This window comes from Brachyistius frenatus, unplaced genomic scaffold (genome assembly GCF_029030835.1).
Source record: "Brachyistius frenatus isolate BFR_SWC_R1_liver_20210118 unplaced genomic scaffold, ASM2903083v1 Contig_22, whole genome shotgun sequence".
In the NCBI taxonomy this organism is placed as follows: domain Eukaryota; kingdom Metazoa; phylum Chordata; class Actinopteri; family Embiotocidae; genus Brachyistius; species Brachyistius frenatus.
In genome coordinates this window covers 4,445,892-4,458,095 of record NW_027210621.1, presented here as the reverse complement: position 1 = coordinate 4,458,095, position 12,204 = coordinate 4,445,892, and the positions used below count along the sequence as shown (strand labels likewise).

Below are 12,204 nucleotides of genomic sequence, written 5' to 3'. Positions count from 1 at the left end.
CTGTGACACATTGTTCATTTCATTATTAACATCTGTGCTTTGCCCATTATGAAAAAAATGTCTGCAGTGAAAATACTTTCCCTACATGACCTTTACAGCAGCTGGATGAGACACGTTTGCCTCTAGCCCCTAGAGGTCACCATGTTGACTCTGGGGTCCTGAACATGGCCATTGTGCATGCCCACAGTCTCTGAACATGGCCATTGTGCATGCCCACGGTCTCTGAACATGGCCATTGTGCATGCCCACAGTCTCTGCCAAAATGAAAGCATGTTAGATTTAGGATTAATGACCATGGTAGGGGGATATCTAGTTGTGTTACTGAAAGGCCACATTTATTAATTGTTATTCATCCTTAACAACACACACACAAAAAAAAACCGTAGCTAGACCTACTGTAGGCTGAGACATTTGCACGAGAGTGCCACGCAGGCACGCACATGCCAGGGAAGGTGATAACTAGAGAGGTCGCGTCGACGGTAAACAAACAAACAAACAAACAAACAAACAAAACGTCCTTCATGCCAAAATACATTTTTATTGAGCAGTTTGGGAACTAATCATTTATAGGCTGTACAACGTAAAGCAAGGAAAGTACTACGTGACAGCTCAATTTGTCGAACACCGTGTATTAACTCACTTTTTGTGCGCTTTTACTTACCTCGGTGAAACCAGCTCCCTGGCGCGTTCACGTGACCGTGTTTTTTTCATGCGCGTCTGGACGAAATGACGTCATCACGGCCGGACGTAGGTTAAAGCGTGTGCGCCGCCCCGGGAGGAAGAGCCGCACGCGTGATGTGTAGACCATAATGGTGGATAGGTAGGGGAACACACTAAAGCGCGGTAAGAGTAGCTCATCAACTGTTGGTTGATTTCCGGTCGTTATCTTGGACTCTCCGCACCCTTTTGACTCGACAGCTGTAGCCCGCGTGGACTTAACGACGCCCTGGACCACCACAAAATGCCGAATATCAAAATATTTAGCGGGAGCTCCCATCCGGACCTGTCTCAGAAGATAGCAGACCGCCTGGGTCTGGAACTGGGGAAGGTTGTGACGAAAAAATTTAGCAACCAAGAAACGTGGTGAGTTGTTTGCCCTCTGTTGGCGACTTTAAAGAAGCTTGTAACCACGGGCGCAACGCAAATGTGCCCGAGCGACATGTATTAATGTGAAACGTGGTTTCGCGGTGACGGTGAATGACTGGGAACTTGTAGTCCACGCGTGGCTCACAACTCAAGCTAGCTAGTCAACAACCTGGCCTGTAATTATCACCCAAAAAAAAAAAAATGCCACCGTAGCTGCTTCAAACTAGGATTACAAAGTTATAACGCAGACCATACTGACGCGGTCGTTTTCTGACTCCTCGTGTATCCTCCATTTAACCCTTGTTCTGGTCACATCACACCTAGTCACAAGGCATTGTTTACTCTGTCTCATCTATCTCCTGCCTGCCATCACGATGCCTCTAAAGTGCTTGTTTGTCTTGGTCTCCTCTCCTCTCCCAGTGTGGAGATCGGGGAAAGTGTACGTGGGGAAGACGTGTACATTGTGCAGAGTGGCTGTGGGGAGATCAATGACAATCTGATGGAGCTGCTGATCATGATCAACGCCTGCAAGATTGCCTCGGCCTCCAGGGTCAGCGCTGTCATCCCCTGCTTTCCCTACGCTCGGCAAGACAAGAAGGACAAGGTGGGGGTGAGGGATATCCGTCTACTTACTTCTGTCATGCCATTCGCCGTCTAGCATCATGACAAGAAGCTTGCAGCCATTGTCCATCAGCAGTCACTCTCCAACGCATATTTGCTTTCTCTTTTTGTTTGCTTTCCTTTCCCTCTTCTGTGTGCTTTGCTGAAATAACTGACGCTCCAATATCAGTCTTTCTTGTGTAGCCATTCGCTTGTTATTTACTCTCATTTCAACATTTCAATCATATTTGCATGAATGGAATTTGTTGCACTTTGATCTCCTAAAATATAATTGTGTGTTAAATACACTGTTATTACCCAAGACTATGAAGTATCCAGGTCGGCAGTTGGGCCAAAGTTATTCATTTTCAAGTTATTGGACTGTTTTAGCTTCAACAAAATAAAGGCCTCTTTTTGCTTTGTCATTTTATATATATATATATATACACACACACACACACACACACTGAGGACTTATTTTTTCATATATGTATTAAATAATTGAAAGTTTCAGTCATGTTTTATATGATCAGTAATAATGTTTAGAGTGAAAAACGTTTGTAATATTTGACTGGTACAATTTAGCTGAATTGCTAAGCTCTCAGTTAAGTGTTATTTTTAGAAATGAGCCATGCTTGTTATCACGCTTATTCCATGTGACTGAAGAGATCTGTTTTCATTTCAGAGCCGTGCTCCTATCTCTGCCAAGTTGGTGGCCAACATGTTGTCGGTGTCAGGCGCGGACCATATAATCACTATGGATTTGCATGCCTCACAGATCCAGGTGAGCAGAACAAAAGCAGACCTAAACAGACGTGCATCCCACTCACTGTCATGCCATTACTCGATCCTTTGAATAATCTGTTTGATGTGTATTCAAAACAAATGGATAGATGGAGCACGTACATTAGAAATCTGACTTCCATTAACCTGCGTTTACATAAATGTCAACAAAAGCTCCTGTAACCCCTGTGCATATGTCTTTATTATCTTTTCCCAGGGTTTCTTTGACATCCCCGTTGATAACTTGTATGCAGAACCGGCTGTGCTGAAATGGATCAAGGAGAACATCCCTGAATGGAAAAACTGCATCATCGTCTCACCTGATGCAGGAGGAGCCAAGAGGTATGCTGCTTGTCACAGGCCTTCGACCCTTGAGCGTAGCTTTGCCTCACTGTATCTCTTCGTTACTTTACATGAATCTTTTTGATGACTTCTCTGACAGGGCTGTAATTTTGCATCCACAAATAATTTTTGTAAATGCATATAAGCTTTAACTTATGCACCTTTTTACTTTTCCATTTGCAGGGTCACCTCAATAGCGGACAGGCTGAATGTGGACTTTGCTCTTATTCACAAGGAGAGGAAAAAGGCAAACGAGGTGGACCGTATGGTCCTCGTCGGAGATGTGACGGACCGGGTAGCCATTCTAGTGGATGACATGGCTGACACGTGTGGCACAGTCTGCCATGCTGCTGACAAGTAAGGCCCTTTTATTGACCTTTTGGAATTAATACATTTGAAACTTTACCATATAACAAAAGACACAGGCAGGTGGGCTAACGTGTCATAACACAAAGAAATGATTACTGAATTCCACACCAAGACCTCTGTTACCAGATATATCCAGTCATGTGGAGACTTCTAATGCATTTTGCTGTTTTTCTCCTCTAGACTAATTTCTGCTGGTGCCACTAAGGTGTATGCCATCCTAACCCATGGCATCTTTTCTGGTCCTGCTATCTCGCGCATCAACAATGCCTGTTTTGAAGCTGTGGTGGTCACCAATACAATCCCTCAGGAGGAGAAGATGAAGCATTGTCCCAAAATACAGGTCAGGTGGCACTATCAGTGTCTTAACACATTTGCCAGAGCCAGAATTTTTGTTGAAAATACAGAATGATGATATAAAATATCGGTATTTAAAAATAAAGAAGCAAATTCTCAGTATGAGATGTGTATGTCTTTGGGAAGCTGGTAGTTTGAATGATAAATGACTCGCAAGTGATCACTTTTTCTGTCTGTAACTATCCGTAACAATTTATTCTTAATCTGCCCCCAGGTTATTGACATCTCCATGATCCTCGCAGAGGCCATCCGTAGAACTCACAATGGAGAGTCCGTGTCGTACCTGTTCAGCCATGTTCCCTTGTAACAAATGAGATCCACCATCCACCGTGTGCTATTAACACCAAATAAGAAAAGAGGGAATTCCCCAATCCAAACATTAACAAAGATGATAATTAATGTTGGAAAAAAGAAAATGAATGAACTTTCTGTCTGTTACTAATGCTGACCCCACCTCACTTGAGTCCCTTCATGCGGTGTCCTTTCATGTCAAGGGCACCAAAGCAATCGCAAGCTACCAATTTAGGCTGGCGTATTTATTGTATATGGATAAATATGTATTTATCCACTGTGAACTTTGTCCTTCTTTCATCACATTTAGATACAGAGTTTCTCCTGACCATTTTACCCCTCCAGACATAATTTCAGTCTGTTGAGCTTATATAAATTTCCCTGGCAGGGTCCAGTGGTCAGGAGAAGCATCTGGCATATAAAGCTGTTACAGTGCTTTTTTGTTACAATGAACGAGTGTAGTTTATCATGTTGCTGTTGTATCCTCTGCTGTTTGAGAGATTATAATGAATGAAGTGAATGTGTATTGAGCTAGTTTACAGTGCCACTGAAGCTCCACTCAACCAAGAGTGCCTCAACAGTCTGAAATGAAATGATGTTTTTTCCTCCAGTCCTGTTTCCCTCCCTCCTGTTGTGCTGTTTGTTTTCTTACTGGATCATGAGCTTACATGTGTCTTGGCAGGCTGTAAACAATATTTTAGGGTGTTTCTTTCAACTCTTGAGGTGCCCTCATTGAGTGGGGTTTGCCCAGTGTTTACCCCTCAAGGGTCTCCGGTGAAGATCTTTCTATAGAAAAGCTGTTGGGTTTTTAGCTTGGGGTCTCTGCAGGCTGGAGCTTCCTTCAGAAATGATCACCTGCTCATTTTATTTTTCTTTCCTTTTGTATGTTTGGAGGAAAGATTTGTCATTAATGTGCATAATCCAAACCTTGGTGTTTTATTTTTTCAGTAGGATGAATGCCCCAGTTATTTGAGGATGCATTCTTAATAAAACTAAATATGTGTAAAATCTTGAACATTGTGCTTTTATTTCTGGTTTCTGGTTAGGTTTAACTTTTGCAAACTATTAAAGCTACATACAACTAGGATTACAAGATACATGTTTTTGTTTGTTTGTTTTTATTGTAGCAGGAAAAATAAACAATACTTTTAATTGCATTAGATACATTACACCTTTAGTCCCTTGGTGGAGGCCACAAAAGATGGGATGTCCTCCTGAGAATGTTCCTTTTTTAAATGACCTGGAGAACTTTATCTACAATTAGAAACCCTTCATTTATATTTTTAAAAAGATTAAATAAGTTAATACAAATAAAATGATTCTTTATTTTACTACCAGATTTGAACTCCTAGCAATGCATAGACCGGTTGAAACAGGATCATATTTGGAAGGAAAAATAAACGTAGTCCTCACAGTTGGGATTAGTTTACATTCTCACATTAAACTCGTGACCCTTAACTGCTTCTTTAATAACGACGTTAGCAAAGTGAGAAAAAAATATAGTTTGTCACTTAATAATCTGGAGAAAATACGCCTAAGAAAAACATTCTCACGTTTTTATCCGAAGAACGGGAAGGCTTTGATTGACAGACGGTGCAACCAATCCCCGACGACGTGACGTAAAGTCAGTCGTGACCAATGCTTATTCTCGACGAAGTGGGCTCATCAGAAACGGGCAGATAGATGCTGCTCAGTCCATCTTCTCTAGCACCGCTGCACATCGCCGACCCCACAGACATCCGCCGTAACCCGATTAAATACAAATCCTCTCCACGTGCAGTATTGAAATAGGATTAGACGCATGTGCTGCCTTCAACTTTCTGCAATGAACCGCGAAAAATAGTCTCCACCTTGAACGTTTTTTTTTTAATTTTGCTTTCATTTTCTGAGATCCGATAAGGTAAGTAAATGTTTCTGATCACACACTATAAATTAAGTTAGTGTCTTTGGCTGTGATTTTCCACCCTGTGATCTTTGTTTCATTCCTTGATAACCTGTCTTGGGTCAGTGCAAGCCTGACATGATTTGTAATTGAATTTTTCTTTGCTTTAAGAATGACAGGAAGTCCTGCCCGTAAACAAGATGAAGCGGGTGTTGGGGATCAAGTGTTTCGTTTCCAGAGCTATTTGCATGGAGGGATCTCGAGCTTGCTGTCCACCCTTCCTACGCTCATCGTCTTCCCTGTCTATAAGACTGTTTTCCGTCAACAAATCCACAACTCCTCAGTTCGCCAGGCAGTGGGACAGCTCTTCAAAGAGGGACCTGTAAAGCTCTACAGGGGTGTGGCTCCCCCATTACTGATGAGGACCCTGAATGGCACACTGCTCTTTGGCTTCCAGGACACACTCTTCAACCAACTCGCCCCATCATCTCAACATGTTATCTCTGCCTCTGCTCTGGCTGGGTTCGGTGCAGGTATGGTTGAAGCTTTGTTTTTCACTCCCTTTGAGCGCATTCAGAATGTGTTGCAGAACAGCCAAAATGACCGCCATCTGCCTTCCTTGAAGGGTATTCTTGCAAGGTTGAATTCACAGAGGATAGCTTCAGGCTACTACAGAGCCTTCCTGCCCATCATGGTCCGCAACACCCTCGGCAGCGCCCTTTACTTTGGCCTGAAGGGGCCCATGTATGCTGTTATGGCAGGGCAGGGGCTCTCTCCAGTGACCTCCTCTTTCCTCACGGGTACACTGACGTCCATGGCAATCAGCTTGGGTCTTTACCCGCTGTCTGTGCTTGTTGCAAACATGCAGGCACAGGTCGGAGGGAAGGAGAAAGGAGCCGCGGCCTGTTGGAGGATGCTGTGGAAATCTCGGCACAGGAGTTTGGCTCTGCTGTACCGAGGAGGTTCGCTGGTTATTCTGAGATCGTGCATCACATGGGGTATCAACACTGCTATATATGACAGGCAGGAGAAGCGATCAGGCTAAAGAGACACCGACACACGATGGTGTGACTAGATTACGTTGACTTTTTGGCATTTTATGCGTTATATTCTTTTACCAACTATGTTACTCTTTCAGTGCACATTTGTCTGCAAAAAAGATATCATCCCCATTTTGTGCAGGTGCCCTCTTTTCAAGCTGTTTTCACTGCAGACATTTTGACTTATCATAGTAGGAAAAGCACTGGTGTTTCTGATGTGTGCCAATGAGCCATTGTGAGCAAATCGAGTACCCTGGAACTATATCAGCTAAATGGAATTAAGACATTATTCAATTCATTATCTACACCTGAGTTTCTCCACTCTTATACACCAAAATGTCTTCAGTGAAAGAAAATGTATTAATAGACATCAGTGCAGTCATAGGGACATGATCCATCACCTGGTTCAAACCAACAAAGTGCCAATTTTATATGTCAAACTGCACTAGTAAGTTGACAACACAACAGCCAATATTTGAACCCTGGTGTCTGAGGTGCAGGGTGTCAACCTTTCATAGTTTTAGAAGATAACTTCCTTTTTTTCTTTAAAGTCATTTTGCACGTCACAGGAAGTTTGACTCAGCCACAGAAAACCGCTCCACAGTATCACTGTAATAAAATACACATGTTATGTGTACAGCCACACAGTAGTAAACTGACCTCTGTTTGTTGCATCACCATGCACTGGCCAAGCCTACTTAGGAAAGTGCAAACTTCAGGTTTTGGGGTATTTTGTGTTTATTTCTACCTTAATAGCATTTCTGTTTTTGAAACATTGCTTTAAACAGTATTTTGTAGCGGAGTTGTGTTGCAGGGCTTTCTGGTTTTGTATAATACGCTGTGGGAGTATACAGTATCAATCTCAGGTAGACTTTTTGACAATGGTTTGTTTTCTCAGGACTGTTGATTTCAAATGATGAGCCAGTTGATTTTTACTCCAGGATACCTGTTGCTGTTGTGCCTTCATTTCTTAATCTTTTTAATACAGATTTTGCCATAGTATTTGTATGCTTTTGTTGCTGATATTTAATTGTTGTTCTGGACATTTAAAGCAACTGTATGTATTTTGTGTTATTAACACACCACTGGCCTTTTTAAATCTTTAATTGTCATTTCTTTTTAAATGTTGTTTTCTAAATGTTAAACTCTATCTGATCCATCTGCTGTTTACGTAGCTGAACTATTTCCTTCTGTGCAAATCTCAGTTAAGTGCCATAGTAGATAGACCTCACAATGCAGGTTGAATGAATCAGAAATGTAACTGTTTTACAGCACTGTGGTACTGTCAACCAATTCATTACCAACATTATCAAGTGAGTTTATTTATGGTGTAGCTCAATAAACTAATAAACCATGGATCCATTTTAATGTGAAAAAACAGTATATTGCCTGTATACTGAATAATGTAATGGTTATTGCTGAAGGTTATTTACAGATTTATTTGTTTTACAATGTGCATTAATAAATTTATCTTATCAGTCATACATGGTCAGTGTTTCATTTTGTACTTGCCGTTTTAATACTACATACTTCATACATAATGGTTTGTCCAGTAGATGGTACTGTGTTAAAAATAAACACATGAAATCATCCCTACCAACCATGACAGGAGCTCAGTGCTCTGATCAGCCACAGTGGCCGCTCATTCATTTCACCAGCAGGTACAAGGAGGGACAAATGATTTCACCACTGCATGACAAGAACTTTGTCCAAAGAGCAGTCTGTGATGTTACAGGGGAGGGCGGCGAGACACCAAGCGTGTCCAATTAAAATTCTTCCTCCGAGCTTTGGGAGCCAATGAGAAGGCAGAGCATCAGTGTCCATGTTGGCGTGCAGAAGGGCGTATTGTGTCTATGTAAACCGTTGGCTTTGCACGGTTAATACACAGGCGCATCTTACCTGTGAAAGACAAGTCTCACCGCGCAGCCCTGCACCCAGGTAAAGTGTTCTCAATTGCATCTCTTTATCAGCTAATGCACTCAAAGGTGCATTTATCATGGCAGTGAATTGTAATGTAAACACAATTATTTGTTTTAGAAATTATTCCTATGCAGCAAAGGCTCATAATTGCTATGCAACCTTTTGCTGTAGGCCATAAAGCCATGCCAGTACAGTAGCAACTGTAGGCTGATTACTCCTTTACGCCGCAGCGAGCGTGGATAGGTTGTAGATACCTGCTCCGCACGCAAACTGCTCTGCATGTGGGACTGTTTGGATACTACGAGCTAACTTGCTCTGTACATGGCCGTGATTAATATTTGTATCTGTCACATTCGTACTGTGATGTTAAACACGTAATAAGCAGCCTTCATCCTGTGTAGTCCTCAGAAACGCAGATCTGTAGGTGTGGACCGTGAGAAACTGTACCAGGCACTGCCCACATTACTCCACAATGAATTCCCCTCATGCTGCAGTATCATATTGTAATCTAATGCTCCTGTTTTTTACATAGTTTTCTATATTGTTGCAAGGCTATATATTATAGCATTATGTAGGCTGTTTTTTTTTTTCGTTTTTTTTTCTTACATAAGGGCCTATTTGTTGTTTCTATTTTTAGGTTCAATAAAGTATATCTGTTTCTGATAAATAGTGTATGGAAAAGATAAAATAAAAAAAAAAAAAAGGAAGTTGTTTTGCATTTTGAAAATGTGCTTTGTTGGCCCTGGTGCACAATCAGTATTTTCCCGATTACTGTCCTTGCATAAATGCAAATCGGTGTACAAGTACAGCATGTTTCCTTTTTATCAGGTCTCACGTGTGGCTCTGAATACCTGTAAATAACTGCAGTGTAACATGACATCACATTAGAGCTGTTTGTTCATTGTAGGGATGTAGGTTATGAAGTATGTTATTTGTTGTGACTGGCTTACAGAACTCCAAAGTTCCGCTCAGTACTGTCTTGTTTGCAGCTTTATAACCTGTGTGGACATGTACTGCAGACAGCATGTTATCATGTCAATCAGATCATAAATTGTGGTAATGCTCTCATTTCAAGATCCAAGTGTTGATTAGGATCATCATTTCTGCTCTCTCTCACCACCTTCTCTCCATTAGACCTCTTCCAAAATGGGCGACAGCAACCCAGTCACTGATGAAGTGCCGAAGTTTAACAAGCAAAGTCTAAGGAAGACTAACACACAAGAAAAGACCTATTTCCCAACCAAGGAGGGTATGTATTTAAGACAAAAGAGTATGACGGCCTGAGAGCAAGTTCTTGTTCAACCTCTTCTTATTAAAACAACACATAACTCCACCTATATGTACTTATCAAAAGATCTCTCCAACTTTACAAGATAAATCAAGAGGCTACAATGAGCAGATGGAGCTTCCTGCTATCTACCACTGTGGGAAAAAAAATTAACTAACTGTAGCAGCTTGATAGAGCAATGAAGTTGAGACCCAGGTGATAAACCGTACAGTATAAAAGCCTCACTCCAGATCTGGTGCAACATGAAGCAGCAACAGGAAGAGGGGAGTTAAATTGTGTCAGAATGCTCATCCTTTCCCTCCAGAGGCTCAGCGGCTCCCTGCTGTCTGACTCCTGCTCTTTCTTAATCTGAATGCAGCCCTCACTTGGATGTCAGTGAGGAGGCAGAGAAGCAGGTGGGACTGTTGGTGCATGTTTGCTTTAAATGAGCTTCAGACTGTGACATTTCACAGGAGAGCTCTGCTATGTTGCAGTGAAAAAGAGGAGCATGTTTTTTTACACAGTGTGTCTGTCTGTCTGTCTGTCTGTGTGTCCGTGTCCGTGTGTCACTTTGGGAAAAGGCAGGGTACACCCTGGAGAGGTAGCAAGTCTATCACAGGCCCAACACAGAAACAAACAACAATCACACCAAAGGGCAAGTTGTGGAATCCCCAACAAACCTGACATGCATTTCTTTGGATGGTGGGAGGAAGCCAAAGTACCCAGAGAGCCCGCAGGCACAGGGACAACATGCACACTCCACACAGAAAGACCCAAGCCTGGGATCAAACCCGAAACCTTTTCGATGTGGTGCAACACTGCAAACCACTGCACTGTTGTGCAATTGTCCCTTGTGTCCTTGCGTGGAGTTGTCTAAATCTGAGAAAACAACCCTTGTAACGTCATAAAGCTTACATAAAGCTTATTCATCACTTAAAACTGATGAATATGGAATGATGACCTTCACCTGTATAAGGATGACCCCATCTCTTGTCTCTGACTCTTTTGCATTCACACAGAAATTGAAGAGGAGAAGAAAGCCATGGAGGACGAGAAGAAAGCCATGAAGGAGAAGTAACTGAGACGCACCTGCCATGATTCCTCTCCTTCAGTCCTGCTCTGCCACCTGCTCGTCTTCCAGATTAGGCGTCCTGTCCATCATGTCCACCTCTGCCTCTGTTTTCTTTGTAACCATGTGTGATTAGAAATGGTGTTTGGGTCGATGCTATGGGGAACGATCTGTCTGTGATTCCAAGTAAATAAATGCAACGGATTACTGTGCTTAACCATGTAGTTTAGAAAGTATTGAATAGAGCAAGATAAAGATTCTATTAATGGAAATCCATCAAAAATATTGCAGTTAATAATACCATTTGTATGCCTTTAAATGGTGCCATTCAGGAAATGTTATGAAAAATAACAAAAGATGATATTTTTGTTTTAATAAAAATCAATGTGTCAAAAATGTTTTACTTCAGTTGCTGAAAGTGTCCATTGTGATAAACTGTCCTGCCACACCATCTTGTTTGTTTAAAATTTAAGTTAATTGAGCAGATTTGATAAGAACGTTATTGTCACTGTAAGATGGATATTGTCAAAATAACTCAGCCATGGGTGGCGAATGGAAATATTGCATTTAATGTTTCGTTATACATTGAAGCTCAGTAATCAGAACATGTCTTCTATTGGTCCTCCCTAGACCTCCGGCTAGATGTAACATTGCTGCTTCAGTACTCAGCAAGGAAAGTCAGGGGAGTTTAAAAACATTGGATGATCAGAGTGACTGAGATCTTTGTTTGTATAGCTCTGCAGCCACATGAATTGATTAATAAGTAATTTCAGTCTTATGGCAGAATATGAAATTTCAAAGCAAACAAAACTGAACAAAAATATACATTATTTTAAGTCATCTATTGAAGTTACACATTTTCAATATTAGAAAGCACAAGGTTTGAGGTCAAATTGACGGTCATTGTTATTCTCCATATGCAGAACTGTGTATGAAGGGAAACAAATTCCAGTGTGTAATTATCTTGCATAACAAAGAAACATAACGAAGGAGCAAAAACATGGTCGAACATAGTCAGAAGCTGTTGACTTTACTTGCAGAACAGATTTACATGTTTTACCAGCATAGACAAAGGTGATCTTATTGTCAAAATATTTATCGACACTCTCTTACTACTTGATAATTTTATAACTAAAATAAGGTCCAAAATTAAACTCCATCACATTTTTTAACCAGATCTTTATTTAGCAATAATGAAACA

The 12,204-nt window shown here is 41.4% G+C and overlaps 3 protein-coding genes across 4 annotated transcripts; all 3 read left to right on the top strand.

The window, feature by feature from the left end:
- Nucleotides 1-766: 766 nt before the first annotated feature.
- prps1b (phosphoribosyl pyrophosphate synthetase 1B) lies at nucleotides 767-4,840 on the top strand. 2 transcript variants are annotated; one of them, XM_069697026.1, is made up of 7 exons: nucleotides 767-1,083; nucleotides 1,507-1,690; nucleotides 2,372-2,470; nucleotides 2,687-2,811; nucleotides 2,995-3,168; nucleotides 3,361-3,520; nucleotides 3,749-4,840. In XM_069697026.1, exons 1-7 carry the CDS (start codon nucleotides 962-964, stop codon nucleotides 3,839-3,841), a joined length of 957 nt encoding a protein of 318 aa, XP_069553127.1. In that variant the 5' UTR covers nucleotides 767-961; the 3' UTR covers nucleotides 3,842-4,840. The 2 variants fall into 2 exon arrangements, with proteins under 2 accessions (XP_069553127.1, XP_069553126.1); XM_069697025.1 differs by having other exon boundaries at nucleotides 1,507-1,696.
- A 669-nt stretch (nucleotides 4,841-5,509) lies between these two features.
- Nucleotides 5,510-8,229, top strand: LOC138620078 (solute carrier family 25 member 53-like). Its single transcript, XM_069697018.1, has 2 exons — nucleotides 5,510-5,725; nucleotides 5,879-8,229. The coding sequence occupies exon 2, from the start codon at nucleotides 5,880-5,882 to the stop codon at nucleotides 6,750-6,752; it is 873 nt and encodes a 290-aa protein (XP_069553119.1). The 5' UTR covers nucleotides 5,510-5,725; nucleotide 5,879; the 3' UTR covers nucleotides 6,753-8,229.
- A 346-nt stretch (nucleotides 8,230-8,575) lies between these two features.
- Nucleotides 8,576-11,401, top strand: tmsb1 (thymosin beta 1). The gene is made up of 3 exons (XM_069697017.1): nucleotides 8,576-8,685; nucleotides 9,802-9,916; nucleotides 10,954-11,401. Exons 2-3 carry the CDS (start codon nucleotides 9,814-9,816, stop codon nucleotides 11,010-11,012), a joined length of 162 nt encoding a protein of 53 aa, XP_069553118.1. The 5' UTR covers nucleotides 8,576-8,685; nucleotides 9,802-9,813; the 3' UTR covers nucleotides 11,013-11,401.
- Nucleotides 11,402-12,204: the final 803 nt, after the last annotated feature.

Coding starts and splice junctions, on each gene's coding strand:
- prps1b (XM_069697025.1), top strand. CDS start 962: ATGCCGAATATCAAAATATTTAGCGGGAGCTCCCATCCGGACCTGTCT. Junction 1,697..2,371: donor ACAAGAAGGACAAGGTGGGG/GTGAGGGATATC, acceptor TTTTCATTTCAG/AGCCGTGCTCCTATCTCTGC. Junction 3,169..3,360: donor GTCTGCCATGCTGCTGACAA/GTAAGGCCCTTT, acceptor TTTCTCCTCTAG/ACTAATTTCTGCTGGTGCCA.
- LOC138620078 (XM_069697018.1), top strand. CDS start 5,880: ATGACAGGAAGTCCTGCCCGTAAACAAGATGAAGCGGGTGTTGGGGAT.
- tmsb1 (XM_069697017.1), top strand. CDS start 9,814: ATGGGCGACAGCAACCCAGTCACTGATGAAGTGCCGAAGTTTAACAAG. Junction 9,917..10,953: donor CTATTTCCCAACCAAGGAGG/GTATGTATTTAA, acceptor GCATTCACACAG/AAATTGAAGAGGAGAAGAAA.